We start from the raw sequence: 18,669 nt of genomic DNA on the forward strand, positions 1-18,669 counted from the left end.
GTGTCTTCCAAAGAAAATACGAAATTGAACAAAGCGCAGTGTTCCCGAAAACCCGAATTACGCATCTGTTTTGACATTTGGCGAGCATGACCTGAGCTGTTCTTTCTCTGAAAAAGAAAAAAAAAAGCCGATATGCATATAAGTTAGCGGAATCGTTCAAACCTTTTTTCAAACGCCTACTAAACCCCATGTTCACTTTTGCACAATTTTATGAGGAGGCAGTGCCGTTGAGTTAAAATATGCTCCTTTTCTTCATTGGCATGATTTATCACCACAGCCGCGTAGCGCCGTTTTATTTCTACAGCTGACATTTACCTTCAACCTTCATGCGTTTCAAAAACCAAGATTTTGAAAAACATAAGGTGGCTTATTATCACGGTGGTAGCATGTTGATGCTAACAGCTGTTATCCAAGAAGAAAATGCACAGAAACAAGTGAAAAAAAAAAGCGATTATTTCTCTTTGAATATCCGCCACGACGACCTTCATGGTGCAGTTCTAACGTAGTTGTCAAGTGGAAGAGGGGCTGCCTCTGGCATTACACTTTCAGCACTCACTCCAATCAAGATCAGATATATATCTTGTTGTATTACACTAACATTTTGTAAAGCAAAAAAAAAAAAAAGAAAAAAGCCGCAGGCACAACAAACGTGTGCGCTATGCTTTGTTCTTGCTAAATTTTGTTGGTTTCTAAACGCGATCTGAGAAGTGAGAAATTCGCATTTCATTTGCCTGCCTACTACCTGATATAATGTGTCAGGCGTTCACATATCACGCTGCACAAATACAGGAGAAGTTATAAACGCCTGTAACCTCGATGGCCTTCGCAACTCACAGCATCTTAGCTTTTTGTCTGTATGGTAAGTAGCATTTTTTCGTCTATATGTCAGACTAAAAAGGAATGTTTCAGAAGGTGTTCCAAACACGTTTTTATTGCAGAAACCTTGAAGAAATATTGGCGCTGTTGGTACAAAATTAGCACAGGTTTCATGAAGCATGAAAATTGAATGTTCTAGAGGCAATATTATTAGAGAGCAGTGGTGACTAATCAAATATACTCGATAATGAAAGCCCTACTATTTCAGCTTCTGTCCCCAACGAAACCGACATGGCCAGGGTTGACTAATTAAGCTGTCGGATCACAGGCTACAGCTGGCAAAGCCCCCAAAATTGCTAGTATTCATCGCTTTTCCCACGGCTGGAAACATGCTATATTAAGCGAAACGTACCATGCGTTAAGCCAATAAGCATGATGAGACATGCTATGGTCACAGAAAATATTTACCGTATATTGTAAGAGGCACGAAGATTCGTTATTCTGCCGCCGCGCTCTCCACAGAATGGCGTTGGCTAATGAGTTGATATGGCTGCTTATCAAAATTGTTTGCGAAAAATGCACTGGGAGGAATGTACGTAGTTCTGGAGATGTTTGTTGTATATTTTTTCTCGGCTATACAATTACAATCGCTTCTTTGTCCAGGCTTCTTCCTCCACACTAAATGTTTTTGGCCAATACGCTGTTTTTGTGTTAGGCACATCATTTTCTCTCTTCCACTCTTCCGCCATGAAAGAAACGCTCTCTTTCACTATGGAAGAGGGTGGCGCTGGTGAACACCCTCAAGGTTGGGTTACAGGCAACTAATAATTAATACCCAATATAATAGAGGTTCGACACCAGGCTCAGTTGGTAAGAGCATCGGACGCAATATTCGGAAGTCGTAGCTTCAGGTTACACAGCGACGCATTGTTTTTCTTCTACACTGCATTCATTTATCTTCCTCCTTAAAACGTCTTCAGTACTAATTCAGGTCAACAGCTAAACATTTGGTAAACAACCGTTTTCTATGCTTTCCCCCGGCCTTGCCGAATGTTGGCTTATATTTGTGTATCACAACTAGCCCCGAATTTCTCAATTTTCGTCTTTATATATATATGGATATATATATCCATCAAATCTTTTTCGCGGAAGACAAAATTTCCTGATATTTTTGCAGGTAACGTTTACCACAGTTGTCTTTTATCAACGGAGCTACATACTGCATATTTTCGGGTCAATATTAGCAGTGCTGGGTGTTGTGCGGGTTTTCCCTTCTGTTATTACGAAGAATATGGAATGACACTATTCAAAAGCGACGAGCAGTAGCAGGAAAAATAATCCCAATTATGTTCATGCTGCTATTCGCCGCCTTTGAATTTTTCATTTTATATTACTCGTCATATTTTAAAGAAAAAGCACTCCATTTTCCGCAAACGTTTTAGGTTGGCGGAACAAGCGGTTCTCCATATTATAAGGGGAATGCATAGCCTCAAGCTAGAGAAAATGGTGGTGGTTGTAGTGGTTAATTATTGTATATACAAAAGGAAGGAAAATGTGTTTGTCAACCCCGGTATCTGCTATCTGATATCTGAAGCACCTGAACTAGGGCGGCGGAAATAAAGGGATAGCGAGGAAGAAGAGGTAGAGGAAATCAAAGAGGTGAGCGATAGGGAGAAAGAAAAGGGTGGGTAAAAATAAAAGATTATATACAATATTGTGCAATATACAGTAGTTTGCTTGATGCCCACCCGCAAATGTCTTAGGTCACTGAGCACTCGGCACATCGGGCGGGCCTCCGTAATAGCTCTGCGTCCAGGCGACTGTTCACGACGCACGCACGTGCACACTGTACAAAACCCTGACGGCCAACAACCTCTGTTTTCGCGCTCATAGTAAGGTTGTTTGCATTCTTCTTGGAACATATATGAGCAAGAACTAGTTTATTGTCGCCACTTGTTTTACAACATTTCTCGAAATCTGATACCCCAGTGTCTTTTTTTTAGAGGGGGGGAGGGGGGGGTTACAATGTCCCTTCTTTCACTTGACAAGGGGCACTTCGCGTCGTCCGATCCCTCGAACGCCTTTATTCATTGGCCTTGGAGCAGAACGGTTTTCAATGTGTAAACCTTGAGCGTAGCGGCACGCCAAAGCTCGTAGCCATAGCCAGTGTCATGGTACAAAAAATCGCTCTATATGTTTTGCTTATCCGCTATTCTCCGAAGTGGAGATGGAAGTGATGGCTGTAGATTGAGAGCCGAAAACAGACGCAGAAGGTGTGAGAGTATAGTACCGACTAATAGGAATGCAGACGTCACTGGAAGGGAAAGACTTGATGACCGCGTGCGCGAGTGGAAAAGCGTCTTCCTCTCTCTCTCTCTCACACACACACACAGAGAAAACGCTCACCGAATACATTTCACCCGCAGGATATAATCTCGCATTCGTGCATGTAAGCAGATTTTAGTGCCTGTACTCAAGTATTAATGGCATGACTTGGTATTTTAATTATTAGCGGCCGACGTTAAAGCCCTGATGATATAGTTAATTGAGAGTTGTGGTGAGGCGTAAACCCGTAGATAGAGAGAGATGTTTGAGTAGTATACATATTTCTTAGAGTATGTACGTGCAGTAATGACTTTATTATGAACACTTAGAGGACACTGCTGGAAATACTTCGTTGTTAATCATGGAATTTAATTTGCAGCGTCCACGACAGTATTCACATTGAGTGATGGCAAAGAACAAGGTAAGAATGACTGACGCTCATTTGCGTTTACAAAGTTCATAACCTTTTTGTCAACTTAAGTTGCGCTCATAATTCGCATATTGTTGAGCTCGAGTCAAGATAACAATGTGCAACTGTAGGTAAATGTAATGAAATATTGAAAACTTTTACTTGCGTACGCTGCAATGGAAGGTGCAAACGAAGGGCATTATTTAACAGGAAAATGAAAGAGGTTGATTTGAAACGGACATTAAAGCACTATAATACTGTGAATAGTGTCGTATAGGTTGGTTGGATATTTATAGGGTATCTCCCAAAGGAGAGCAGATTTGTAAAAAAACTAGTAATTACTCATTGACAACCACCCTAGCGCAGTCATACGGCTACAAAGGAAAGCTATACAGCTTTCTCAGAAACTTCACGCAGTTAAAGAAAAATTAGTCCCGGTCTGGGGACCACCTTACTGCGGCAATCTCTCTACCAACTGAGCTAAACGGGACGGTCAGCAGACCAGATGGTAGGGCGAGAGGAAATTTATCAATAACTAGAAGTGCTATCAATATTGTAGTAGCGCTATCAATTGGAATGTCGTGTGCTGCTAGTGCATGCCACTATCAGGTCACGGGCAGATGGTTCCGGGGCACAAGGTGCCCCACAACGTGCGCATGTCCTGTTAGTAGCTGGCGATACCTGTGCAGGATAGCGGTAGACGGCACCGATATGGTAAAGCGTTCTGTACAAAAAAATGTTTACAGCGTCATAAAGCGTTTGGCGGAAACGGCATTAAAGAAGCGTGTAAACCGCATATACAATACCAATAATTAGCATACCGGTACTGCATTACCGTTACCAAAGTACCATGAGGCCGTTCGCCTCATAAAAAAGAAGCTTGTGTGAGCTTGTATTCCACTCCGTAGAAAGAGAGTTCACACTAGTGAGCCCGTGCTGGTTGGTCCCAACGCGGTAAGCTCACACTCAGTTGCCGGGCGCCTAGCGCAATCGTCTCCCTCGAGACCTGCGCAGGAAAACGGGTTCTCGGTACTCCGGTAGTGTAAAAGGTAAAATGGCACGCCAAAGGCGTGTAGTAGCAAGTACCGTTCACTTATGATATCAACCAAATTAAAAGAAAAAGCTGCTAAATCTTTAAAGGTTAACTTTTTGGGCTGTTTCTTTCGCTCATCGAAAACAATTCCTTTTGCGTTGGTGAAAACGACTGCATTTAGTGTCTCCTGGTTGTATTGTAATGAAGGGCAATTTATAGTTCAACTAGCTGGTAATTATGATTTCTCAATCAGGCAGTATGGCGCTTTAACTTCCACGCTATATGTGGAGTTAACGAAGGGGCAGGTGTACTCAGCGGCTCACGTCAATTTTTCAGTGGCAGATACTTATGATCCTAAACGCAGAGCGCTTGGTACTTCACATGCCCACTCATTTCTTCGACAGTCTATTATTGTTCAACATTTATCCATATGCATTGTAACTTATTTTTTAAGGGCCCCTATGTAGTACGAACTGGGCTCTAAAGTGATGACTCCAGTGAGACCGATGTGGAATAGTGGTATGTGCCCCGGTGGGTTCAATGCGCGTTCTACGACAGGGGACGACGTGTGCTAAACATCATGAATGGCCCCTCTTAGGACGTATGAAAGTATACGTTTTGTTTATTTATTCACATACCTACAGCGTCCAGAGTGCGTTATTGCTAGAGCGAAACATAATATTTCTGCAGACAGCACATTTACAACTAAACATACAATAAAAAAAAGTAGAAGACAATAAAAATATATTGTCCAACAAAAACGTGGATGCGACGCTGGAAACAAAAAATGTTGGAAAAATCGCACAACGTTAATACAGCAATGTGGACAATAAAAATATACATTTTTCGGCAACATAGAAGACGCACTTAAGAAAGCCGCATAGTACTTAATGAAGCAAAAGCTTTGCTAAAGCATTATAAAAAGAAGAGGGTGGTACAGGAGCTATTTCGTCCGGTAAGCTGTTGTGAAAAAGCTTTAACCGAATGTATCTCCTTCTGCGCTCCTTTCTCCCGCATTGAAAAGTAAAGGCATGCCGTCCATTCCTCCCGAGGTTTTTACTTTAGAAAGACAAGGGGATCCGCTCAGGCAAAGACTTTTTTTTTTTTAATTTTGGTTAGCTACCCTCATATGACAAGGGACCGACACGGTTCCATAGGGACAAGCACAATTTTGTATGCTCCGTATAGGGCGCTGGCGTAGGCATGGTGAGGGGTATTCCCAGTCCCGTTTCCTCCATTACCGTTAGTGCCTAACATCATCCTTTTATCTGTCTCATGTCTGCCCTTCCAAGCTGCTCACCTTTTAATTTATTACATATGATTTCATACAGGCATATGAGCTGTCCTCACTTACTTCACTCTAGGCCTACTTCAGGAAGTGCATTTGTCTGTTCTGAAGCATATTAATGAATGCAGAGCCGTAGGTGGTCCACTGCGACCTGGTGAGGAGGTGCAATTATGCTTGTACAAGGTCCTGCCTTTGTGCGCAATTCACGCAGGCGCAAGATCCAGTCTAAAGTAATTTTTGTAATCTGGCAAGGTGGTTATTAGGTATCGTAGGTTACGGCAGTGCGTAAAAAACGACAGGTGGAAAAAATGTATTCCCAATCGTCTTAGGCGCACCTGTAATTCACCCCGCTACAGCCGATGTAGACTGGACTGCTGCATTAAACTAGTAAACTGGCAGCACCACTTGAGCAACGGGATTAGTTGTTGCATATTTATGCTTCATCAGCCCTGATGCGGACACGCGTTTTCGCATCCTGCCAAGACGAGTGTGGGGCCTGCTATGGTTATGTGTGGACAACCACAAATGGACTGGATTATGTTTTCTCCACTTGAAGCCCAGATTTCTGCTGCACATGCCAGCTTTTCCAGCTACGCCGATGCGAGGCCACCAATCAGCTTCTTGTGTGCCTGACGACCTTTTGCATTTATAGAGCTATCATGCATATTGCACTTGCTGCCAAGTAATCTAAAAGGGATCGACTTTGGCACCACGCGGGAGAACCGATTTTCTAGCCGCGCTATATGGACCGTATGGGACCCACCGAAATGTATTGTATGAGGCCACATTACGTGTTGGTGTGACCATTTAGGGCTAATCTGTCCACTGTTATCCGAAGAATGCGGATAACTGAATCGTAGTGAAAGTGAATCGTGCGTGTAGAAGTGCGGTCTGCCTTATCCCAAGCAACGCTGATATGGGACCCATGTGACATCCACACGAGCAAGCCTATATATTCTCCATCGAGGCCAACGTTGTTGATATGGGTTACTTCAGCCTCACTAACCTACCTGAGGCCCACTGGGACCCGCCGTTCAGTGGCTCCTTGGGTTTTTAATGTTTTTTTGTTTTGACAGCAAGAGGAAATAGCATCAAATTGTGCAAATATGTGAGGTGCTTTAGATCACTATGATAGTACCTTAGTTGGCGGCAGGCCATATTTGAAAAAGGATGTTTTGCATGGAAGGCAACAAACAATTTTTCTTTCTTACATTTGCAGAGCCTACCACAACATGTAGCACAACTGCGAATACCTCCGGCCAAGATGGAGTTGAAGCCACAACTTCCGGAACTAGCCTCAGTATAGATCAGGTTGAAGGCAACGGTAAGTATTGTTAGTTGTAATACAAATATTTTAGATGTTGTTTATTGCTCTCTACTTGGATGAATTAGGTCGATTATAACGTGAGCGTCTTAAGCGGCATTCATTCCACCTAGTTAGGAGGAGCGAACTGAGATGGCATTTCAGCTCTAACTGAAAGCAGATAAAGAGAGTTCCCTGCGTGTTGAAACCCGCTCCTGTCCTTTTGTTCAACGTTGTGCGCCGCTTAGTTTCACCCTTGCCCGTAGCTATATGGTGCAGGGCCGTCATATAGGCCGAGGGCCAGAGGGTATGGACGAGTGTCGATTTAGGTATTTCAGTTTTAAACACACCGCAATTCTTAGGCTAAACTCACTGAGCGGAATACGTAAATTCAACTCCTGCCACGCTCTCCTAAATACATAGTCAAAGAGTGCTCTTGCTTTCCAATAGGTCTGCGTAAACGTAGTGACTTCGCTGAACCCTCGGAGGAGCACATTTATATCGCTATAACGTGATTCTTGTGTCAGCTTGAAGCTAGCAATGATGAATCATCAAAATCAACCCTTATTTCTCATGCCGCTTGTCTCGGAGATCCACTGGCCCTGATTGCTTCTGCTTTTGAAGTGCGCTGATTCAAAGCGTAAAGAGATAGAATTTCCTATCCTTCAGAAGCCAGAATAAATTAGAAGCCAGGCCGATGAAGTTAAGAGCGTTGCAATTAATTTGCTGCTCAAAGCAGTAGATGCCACCACTAAATTTTGCTCGATTTCTGCGCCTAGCATAGTGAGCCGCTCAGGTAAGCGTTTACTTGCCTAGGCAAGGAATTGTTACGAGAGGCTTTCATTCTCTCACCGCTCTCTGAACAGGAATAGTCAGCGCCTATGATCTGCGGCACGTGCCCCCCTTAGTCGTGACCTTTCTTTCATTGTTGGTTATGTGTACCACGCCGACTTCGCGTTGCTTTGTTGGTGCGATGTGCGGCAAGCTAGTTATCTTCGTGACTTAAGATGACCCGATAACGATGGAACACTCTGACGAATGGTACAAAGGAACGGTGAACACCTTGAGGCTGATGACAATGGATTCGCAAGTCATTTTCGCCAACTCAACGTAGACAAATTGCCATCATTTGATATGGTGCTTCGAAGAAACCTTTTGTGCAGTTTGTTCAGCTATTCACTATGCAGTACCATTGGGACTTCGTTGTAGAGATAATTAGCGTGATGATCCGCACCACGACGAGGAAAACAGGTTGCACAGCCATTTAGATAAGGAGGAGATCTCTTTCGCTATCGACTGCACGGTGCTCGAGGATTTCTCAAAGAAGCGATTACCAGGGGTTCTACAGTTGCCACATAAAGCCTGAAGCTCTGTTCTAAGTGTCGCGAACACAAAAGAAAGGCACAAATGACGCAAACTTTCTTTAGAGACGTAGAAAGAATGTCCAAATTACGCCTTTGAGCTTTGTCAAACGAGAGGATCCACTGGAGCACACCATGCGTCTCCAGAAGCATCGACAATATGCTGGCTCAGATTCTACCGCTGTGTGCCAGCAATCACTTAGACTGTGTAGTTCCGTCAGTTCCGTGAGAAATTCATCGAATTTCAGAAAATTTTACTACTAATTTTGTGCTATGTTGACGAGCTGTGTTTTATACAGCCGAGCCTATGCGGGTCTAATGGATCGCGTTCGTTGTATCCAGAGTTAGTCGGAAGTGAACTTGCGGTATTGCATTCAAAAATAATAATAATAAATGCAAACTTGGAAAAAAGTGGTGCTTATTCCTTTAGAATGTCTCTCGAGACCGGGCGAGCTCCTGCCGAGAACATGGCGCCGATGAACAGCAATAAGGACGCCATAATAGACAGAGTATAAGATGATGTCATGGCTGCTGCTGGCAGGTCGGCATCTTCGTTTTCGAATCTTTACAAGGCTACATTGGCGATGCTACCGCGATGACTGTGCATGCAGAATGAATATACAGTGTGCGCTACTCATGACTAAATCACTCCGTTAGCAGATGGAGCTAAAAGTAAAGCGACACCACGCCGTACCTGCTAGGACAGATGCGAAGTGGTGTCGTTTTATTATGAGCCAGCGTAAACCACGAAGAAGACAAAAATTTCCGACGTTAGCAAAATAGGCAGGCTACTGTGTGATTTCGCGATATGCGGGGCATCAATAAAAGCGCCTTTCGCCAGATAATCTAGCATTGTTGGACCGGTGACGAAGAAATCGAGAGCATGGCTCTGGCATGTGGAAGTTAGAATGCAACCAGGCAGGACACTGACTGCCCCATTTTTTGTGCTGTAACATATACAATGATAAGAGCGGCGAAGTCGGTAGCTCGTCTTCGAGATTAAAATTGAAGTCACCAGGACCGTTGGACGGCTAATCAGATGCATTATCAAAAGAAAACACTGCCCCATTTAACCGGCCAAAAGATATTATTTTTGTTGCTATATATATCAGGTTATCTTTCATGTAAAGTTGTAGGTAATTCGTTGTGCGAGATATTACATTATTAAGAGAGTAGTTAAATGCACGTGTTCTACAAGGGTTCCAAATGGGAGCCTCAGACGGAGCCGTCAAGACTGTCAGGTCATGCCATTAAAGGCGAAGCTAAAGTGTCCCTTTTCTTCCGGAGATTATGGGATATCTTAGCTCCGCGCTGGTGGGACGCGATAATTTTTGATACCGGGGAGTTTTCTGTGCCACATGATTTGTAACTTTGCAATTTTGTAACAATGTGCCACGACTACTCGTTCTTCATTGAGGCGCAGTATCATGGCCCGAATGAATATGTTGGCTACATGGTTACCCTTATTTGTAATAGGCGACCATGCATTATACATGGTCACGATTGTGTTGGCCCCATATCGCATAACTCTGCCCAATAACAAGGTTTCACTATCGTGCTTTTTTTTTCTTCTGCTTAGAAACCACTACTACTACTGCACCGGCCACCAATGAGACGACAAGAGGACACCGCGAAAGAACGACAGGTGACCTCTGCTAATGTCATGAAACCAAACTGAACTAATCAGAATACATATAATTGTTGATCTGGATTTACTGTATGGTTAGTGTGGAAATAGTGGCTATATACAGGGAGTCCAAACTCAAGTTTGCCTGAGCGAATGCAGCGCGCTGCTCCGCTAGCGGCGAAATTCTGCGGCGCTCACCTGGCGCGGCGTCGACGCGCCGCCCTGGCTAGCAACACGGGCTGCGCGCGTTTCTCTCTCTCTCTCAGCGCGCTGCTCGCGTTCGTTGCGCTCGTCTTCTCCGACTCTTCTCTCGAACGCGGGGGATGCTAACAGACGCCCGGCGGCAGCAGTTAGGTTGGCCGAACGCGGGGGATGCTAACAGACGCCCGGCGGCAGCATGGCGCTCCAGTTAGGTTGGCCGGTGGGCAGCTTTGTGATGCTTGAAGCGGCGTCGCGGCTGCCTAAGAACGGAGATGCGTCTTGCTTGCTTCCCTTGCGTGTTGGTTTCCTCACATGACGCGTTCGCCTACTGGCTCGTGCGTTATGCAGTGTAACTCCAGAGAGAGAGAGAACTTTTATTCGTCCAACTCCAGGCAGCTGGCACGAATTGTATATGCAAGTGAAATTTCAAAGCAGTAGGTCGCGACTTTACAGATGTAATTGGGAGGTAATTGGAATTATACATTAGCTGCGACAACGAGAGAGAGCATGCCAGCTGTCCTTCGCTATACAGTTTGCACGTAATCGACCCTGTAAACCGGCAGTACCAATAATTTCAAAGGTGAAAGTGGCAAACGACATCACGTATGCAAAATTCTGTCATACACATGAGGTAGCAAGAAGCGCAGCTCTGCAATACGTTTACAACCCTTGCGGTCATGCGCAAAAGCAGCGCTGCATTATTCGCACGAAAACAATGTAGTGGTATAGTAGTTTTTGAGATTAACGACCCAAGAATGATTGCAGCGGGAGGGGCAAAATCGCATTGGAGGGCCCCGGATCAGTAGACATTTGTGAGAACACCCCATTTGTTAAATACCATATGGGGGCCACGACCATGGATGGTGGCAGCACCGGATAAGATTACAAGTCAGCCAGGTGCTGGCTAAGTTTCTGTCAGCTTCAGGCTCTCTTGCATAGATAGGGTGGTGGACGCAGGATCAGATACGGACCGTAATTTAGAAAGAATTTAAGAGGTTTATTTTGTATGATGAGCATCGATGCAGAGAACTTTGGGCTTCTCTTTAAAATGGTTCTTTGTTCACATGCTCTTGGTAGGAGAACGTAGTATTTATATATGTTTAGTCAGTAATCACTTCGGTTTAGTCACGCGCTCGGCCTTAACGAAACACTCAACACGGACGTCTTTGGCGCATTCCCTCCTTTTCCGGCAAGATGCTGATCCGGCAATAGTGATGAAGGGCTCATAAATAAGTATGGTTATTGCTCAAGATTGGTCACCCCCCATATCGCATTATCCACGCGACCTACCGCTGCACAGCGATGCCGAGGGGACTTTGTGTGTGGTTTGGGAGACATAGCTGTGCCCAGTCATCGGAGCTAGCGTAGCCGGTTCCACAAAAAAAACAAATGGGGACACTCTTATTGAAACTCATCGCCACGCGGCAGAATGCCGTCGAGCCGTGGATGATTCATGCGGCGCGAACTCAAAGGATGTCGAAGTCTTCTGTCAATCTCGCCCGAGCCTTCCCCCGAAAACAGCTGGGAAGTTCTTAGCTGGTGCCATCGAATTGCGACGCCGCCTCCTGAGTTGTTCATACGACGCGAACTCAGGCGGTCGCGTTGAACTTTCTAAGGCCGTCGGACGCGTACAACTCAGCACCACTGTCCCTATGTGTGCAAACGGTTAATACGTCACTCCCAAATTTCGGCCACCTGTGCACGTGCAGCGAAATAAAAAAAAAAGTTTTCATACTTTGCCCAGATCAAAAATCGCAGTGTCAGTCAGTGACGTTCGGGACAGTAGCCTGGAGCCAAAGCGAAAAAAGCACCGCGGAAACAAAAGAGCTTAAGGTAACAGACAATGTAACCAGAACAATGATACGGAGGAAATAACCACAGGGAGTCGAGCAAGTGCGGTATGAAGACACGAAATAGCGGAACGCGTTCGTTCCGTTGATTCGTTTAGGGTAGCCTTTTAATTTCACTTCTTATGCCACGCGACAATTCTCTCACGAAAAAATATTGCTGACGAGATAAACGCAAAATACCAACTCTCTAAACCACGGAAGCGCGCACTAAGGAAGACTTCCACAGCGGAATCACAGCACGAGAGAGAAAGCGCGCACACGAGCGAGCGAGGCACCTTTTTTCATGTGCAGACGTAGGAGACAGTGGGAGAGAGAGCCGCCTGCCGGACAGGTTATTCGGGGACGATCAGAGATGGCGCTGTTTGCTGGCGCCCGAACCGTCATGCTGAGAAGTTAGGGTCGCCTATACAGCCTAATACGAAACTTCAAAAGCACCAAGCTTGCCTGCAGTGTCGAAGTGAGCTCGATGATAGCCTTTTCCGGAGCATTTCGTTTACTTTTGCATTATTGCTGAGGACTTTGAGACTGCTGCTGTTATGCAAACAGGCTGCAATTCCATGACAGGAACACATTTTGTAGCCTGAAATAAGCACTATAGAACGTGCCTGTCTATCGCACGCACGCACGCACGCACGCAAGCGCGCGCGCACACACACACACACACACACACACACACACACACACACACACACACACACACACACACACACACACACACACACACACACACACACACACACACACACACACACACACACACACACACACACACACACACACACACACACACACACACACACACACACACACGCGCGCGCGCGCGCGCGCGCGCGCGCACGCACGCACGCACGCACACACAACACGCACATGCAAACGGGACTAAGAGAGAAAGAGAGAGAGAGGAAATACTGCAAAAAGACATGTCGCAGTAAAAACATTATGAAGTTCGCTCTAACTCTTGTAAGAAACACTCGTTTATTGCGTTCAAGTTTGCAGGGGATTTGCAGGATCTGAACCTGTACTAATTAGATGACAATGTTAATAATTAATTTCCATAAACCAATCCCGGTCTCAATAAGCTCGACCCGATTTATAGAGTCATGGATTGCAAAATAGCCAAAGCATCTCTGCTGCCCATTACATAGGAAACGGATCAAGAACACTTCTTATCAACAGATGTTAACAGCCGGATCACTGATTATCTAATCTAAAGAGATGTGCCAGGAAATAAGCATACAAGAATTTCTTCCAGATAATTGCCTGGAGCAGTCGGTTTTGCCACTTTCATAGACTTTCTTGCCTGTATAGGGACGTGGCCTGGAATGGGCACACTTTCGAAAACAATACAACAGGTGCCATATATTTCACAAGCTTTTAGGATTAAATGTCAAATAGATGGTAAATTGCATTTAATACAGTTGGTTACAAAAGAGCACCTAATGTTGGTAGTGCTGCAGCAAAAGACAAACCGCCAAGTAGGTTATTTCAGTGACAATGAGTACTAAATGCAGAATTTTAGGCATTTTATTGGCCTAAAATTAGGTGCTCGAGAAAATTCTAAAGGTTGGTTGATTGGTTTGGCGGTTTAACGTCCCAAAGCGACTAAAGCTATGACCGACGCCGTAGTGGAGGACTCCGGAACATTTGACCACATGGGGTTTTTTAACGTGCACTGACATCATACAGCACACGGACGCCACTCCGTTTCACCTCCATCGAAACGCAGCCGCCAAGGTCGGGTTCGAACCCGGGTACTCCGGCACAGTAGTCGGGCGTCTTACCACTGCACCACTCCGGCGGGGCAAAATTCTAAAGGTTAATATTAAAAGCGGTATAATGTACGCGGGCTCCCTAGGCTTAGTATCATCACTACACCCAAAAAATGTAAGCAAGGAAGCCTGTAGGAAGCATAATAGATAACCCATGAGCAGATGAAGCCCAACGACTCGAGATGAAATAGTGATGGGTAGCAAGTATGAAAGAGAACTGTACAAGGGTCTACAGGGAGCCTCAGTTCGCCTCAGTTCACAAGATAAGCGAACATATCGACAAGGAAACTCGTCTTCGTGTGGGCAGCGCGATTATCATTTGCGTGGTTTAAATACGGTTCGGCGTCCCAATAAGGAAAGTGAGGGAAGGGGCAAAGGAGCAGGGAACAAAGGCAAATAATATGTTCATGAGTATGAAATTTCATGAACCTGCAACCGATTGTCCCGTTAGAACTTTTGAGAAGTAGTGGTAGCAAAAGAGGTTATGTAAGTGGAGCGACCGCTCACACTGATTAAATACAAAAGGCGTATTAAGGATACCATTACATTAAGAAAACTAAAGACTAAAGAAAATAGGTTTCATGTGGTAACCAAGCAAATAAGCTATATTGAGGCAAGTGATAAAAGAATAGAAAACATTCATTTAAGGGAGTTTCACCGAAGTAAACTTATGTTGCCTTCGTATCGGACATCAAAAATAAACGTTTTTGCCACCGCTACAAAAAATTAACTGACAATTTCAATTCTGAAGAAAAAAAACAAGCGTAAACGTGGACTGTGAAGAGGTGTTGACTGCAAATAAAATCTTAAAACTTGTTCACGAACGTTCAGACGTTAAGGAAAAAGTGGCTCCGACAATTTCACAAGGGATGATTCAAATACATTCCAGATTATCGTAAGCTCAAGGCGCGAAAACACACACGGACACAAGAAAGGTAACGCGAAAGGTAACGGGCATGATCGCATTAGTGCCCGTTACCTATATTCTATATTATTCTGAGAAGAAAATTCATTAGTCAAAAATGTCTTCGTTGCTTCATTCCCAAAAGAGTGTAAACCTTCTAAGGTACAGCCTTTGTCAAAAGTATAGAGCCCAGGGGGTCTGCTTTTGAGCAGTGTAGTGGCGCTGATTTAGCATTATGGGAGCTACTTCCAACTGAAGAGGGTAGGGCAAAAAATCTTTTTACCATTAAGAGATTGAGAACATCGTTAATGTATTACAAGCTGCGCGATGTAGCTTAGAAGCAGAACCCCTGGGCTCTACACTTTTGACAAAGGCTGTACGTGTCACAAACCACTCTGGCCAATGGCTTCCAGGCTGAAACCGTGTAAGCATAGGGGACGCTTTACGCTAGCTCAGAGCCAGCGGTAAACAGAATTTACTAAGGCCAGTTCCCGGGGGAAGGTTCACGCATATCTGTGCGCTGGTGGAAAGAAAGAATTAGACGAGTGCAGAGAATACGCAAAACATTTAATTTATATCAGGGAAGACACAAGGTAAGAATGAAAACATGGAACAGTGAGATACAAAGCTTATTCAAACCAAGAACGCGACAAGACATGTGTAGACACACAAGCGAACTGATCCAATTTGGCAAGCAAATAATGAAAGCGTAAAAACTATGACAGGCAGCAAAATGCGACAAGAAAATAAATAATCATACGAACAGTCCAACACAGTGAAAGATTGTCTTAGACTGGCTCAAAGGCTTCCGACTCGATGTGATGAGAATCGTGCACCCGGCGCCTGTACTTCGGCCCCTAGCGCGCCGCAGTGCGCGCTTTAGTGCGTGCTTGTTTAGTGCGTGCTTCTAAACAACGGTCTCAGACTGTGTTCGATGCGCTCGCGTTGTTCACTAGCACTCCGCGCTAGCGGCTCTTGTGGGGCATAGGCTTCACCTGCGAGCAAAGCCGGAAATATAAGGAACTCTGATTGCTAGAAGCCTACTCCGCTCCCCTCCCCATGACTTCATCGCATACCAAACGTGAGTGGCCCGAGCTGAGCGCTCACGTGCAATCTCCAGCACATGGCGGCAAAATGAAGTTTTTGGCATTGGTCAGTTATATAAGCCAATTACAGTATTGTTAAATATTTTATACGCGCCCACCAGAAATTGTAGAACTTGCGTTTGGCGCATGATCGCCTTAGGTGCCTGCTAACGCACTGTTTACGGTTGCTCAACATGCCTCCCTCATTAAAAGTTCTTATTCTATCCACGTTCTTTTATCGTTCGTCTAGCAGTTCTCACCCCTATTTCTCATTTTCTTTCATGTTCACTTCACAGAAACGAGGGATCTATTGTTTATCTAAGAGGCAAATGCATGCTATATTCATCAGAGCCCGCCAATGTGCAGTGTTAGCTAAAAAAGACATCGGTATGCTTCGTCGTTGACTCGTTGCCCAACCGCGGTGGTCTTTGTTAGACAGTTGGTTAGATGCAATGAATGGGTAGTCACAATACTGCCGACTGGACATAGTGTAAATATACGCTCGCATTGCGTTGGCGCATGACTGAATATATAAATCAATCAATATTTGGCAGCAAAACACTGCTAACCGTCTCCAAAAATCTCGATATAAATCCTTGTGGCTTGTCTTTTTTTACTTTCAGAACCACCTGATCAAACTTGTGGAGTGTATACTGCCAATACGGAAGGAGATAAGGTTTGCTGCCCTTTTTGTTTACAGTCAGGGAGCCATCCTAGTAGCCGCTTTGAAAATGACTGTGTGTGAATATTTATTCACATTGGTAAAAGAGTATCAAACTACTGATCACGGTGCATCCTCTTAAATATAGCGGAGTTCACGTATTAGTATTATGAAACAAATATATTTATGCAATTATTTTAGGTTGAGGACAACGCAGAAGGCTATGGAAATAACAATGGTCGGGGTAACTTTAATAGTTCGGAAGTGTGCAGAGTGAGTCAGAGAATTAACCCAAGTTACTGACATTGTAGTGGAAATCATGAAGAAGAAATTGGCATGGGCAGGACATGTAGTGCAAAGAGAGGATAACTGATGGTCGCTTAGGGTAACAAACTGGATTCCAAGGGAAGGAAAGCGTAGCAGGGGGCGGCAGAAAGTTAGGTGGGCGGATGAGGTTAAGAAGTTCGCAGTGGTCAAGTGGATGCAGCTAGCACAGAACTGGCTTAATCGGAAGAATATGGGAGAGGGCTTCGCACCCGCATTGGGTATAGTCAGGCTGATGATGATGACTTATTTAAAAACAAAGCTTCTACGTACACCCCGAGGTTTAAAGCCGCTGAGGCTCATAGTCACTGCAAGTGAATGAAATAACCAGTTAGAAGGCCTGGGTTTTAGTCTCCAGATTTCACACCAGCACTTGGTATGAATACACTCTGTTGTGTACTGACCGTGGAGATAATATTTTTTTAAATGCAAAGCGCTTGGTTCACAAGCTAGAGAACCGCAGGTGTGCATGTCTAGCTAAAGTGATTTCCTTGGACTCGACACTATTACCAGTATGAGGCGCAGTGCCGCATTTACAGTCGGTCATTTCGCCTGGAAGAGGGTTGATCATGTGTCAGGCTCTCGCACTGATTCTACATTTGTCTTAACAGGTCCTCATAGGATGCACGATGTACTGCGAAAATTATACCAAGCCCTATCCACGCCAACAAGAGTGCGTGGTAAGTTATTGTATTCAGAAGCCCACTGGCAGCATGCTTTCGGAGCAAAGGACTCCATCATCATGGTATTTCGTAAGCGAAAACTCTCGGGTCTACTTCCCGGCTGATGAGGACGTTGTCCAGTTATGCAATGGTCGAGGGAACCTTATTAATCCATGCATTATCTCGGGAATTCAAAACTGATTGCATAAGCTGTTGATTTTTGAACTCTTTCTACTTGTCATTTAGGATCAGCATTGGTTCCACATGCTGCATTTATGTCCGTGATGCCTTGATATCCAATACAGCATTAAAGCCAATAACGTTTATTTGATAGGTGCAGTAAGCCTTCCTTGTATTGATGTAGGTATTTGTGTGTATGTACAGTTTTGTTTGAAGTCTAAGGCCCTGTTAATTAGATTTCCTTGCTGGTGTCCCCGATATTCATACCCATTGATAGTGAGATAAATATAAATCTCACCACAGTGGCACTTTGGCTAGTAGTAATATCCGTGGACTTTAGGTTTGCAGCTGGCAGCGATGGCCGAGACAAATTCGCAGCTGATGTTCTGCGGTTTTAGCTGCTGAAAATAATAAGTAAAATAATATTGAAGGCACTTTGCTAACTGGTTCCATGATTCGTTAACCCCCTTTTCAGTGATCATTCTTCGCCTACTCTCAGCTGACGACGACCTGAGCACTTTCAGCTTCCTTGAGCGCTCCATAATCTCTGCGGTTCTCCGCAAGAGCTGATCGAGCGCTGCCCTATCCTTATCGTCCAATCCGGGCAACAGGCGGCTCGCTCTACATTCGTTTAGAATGCATAGCGCATCGAGCGTTGCTTCGACGTCAGCAAACAAGCCCGAAACAAGCGCCTTCGGAGCTGAAATATCTAACACCACTGTCTTTAACATGTTTGTGTACGTCAGTCTCGTCTTCCTTCGCGCTCAGTGAAGCCACCAGCCTATTGCCCGCACTGCCATCGTTGCGAAATCTTGTGTTCTATAATTCAGTTTCCGCCATTTCGATCTCTATGTGCAACTATTACATGTGA

The 18,669-nt window shown here is 44.7% G+C and overlaps 1 protein-coding gene across 1 annotated transcript in view; it reads left to right on the forward strand.

Annotated features, from left to right (window-relative positions):
• The first annotated feature begins 1,587 nt into the window (after positions 1-1,587).
• Positions 1,588-18,669, forward strand: part of LOC146195509 (uncharacterized) — a 31,846-nt gene continuing 14,764 nt past the window's right edge. The window contains exons 1-6 of the mRNA XM_084596823.1: positions 1,588-1,621; positions 3,521-3,562; positions 7,091-7,195; positions 10,115-10,180; positions 16,595-16,647; positions 17,568-17,636. Of these exons, the coding sequence (XP_084452949.1) occupies positions 1,588-1,621; positions 3,521-3,562; positions 7,091-7,195; positions 10,115-10,180; positions 16,595-16,647; positions 17,568-17,636 (369 nt within the window). The remainder of the gene's footprint in view (positions 1,622-3,520; positions 3,563-7,090; positions 7,196-10,114; positions 10,181-16,594; positions 16,648-17,567; positions 17,637-18,669) is intronic.

This window comes from Amblyomma maculatum, chromosome 3, assembly GCF_055883805.1.
Source record: "Amblyomma maculatum isolate TAMU_Amacu chromosome 3, ASM5588380v1, whole genome shotgun sequence".
Taxonomy (NCBI): domain Eukaryota; kingdom Metazoa; phylum Arthropoda; class Arachnida; order Ixodida; family Ixodidae; genus Amblyomma; species Amblyomma maculatum.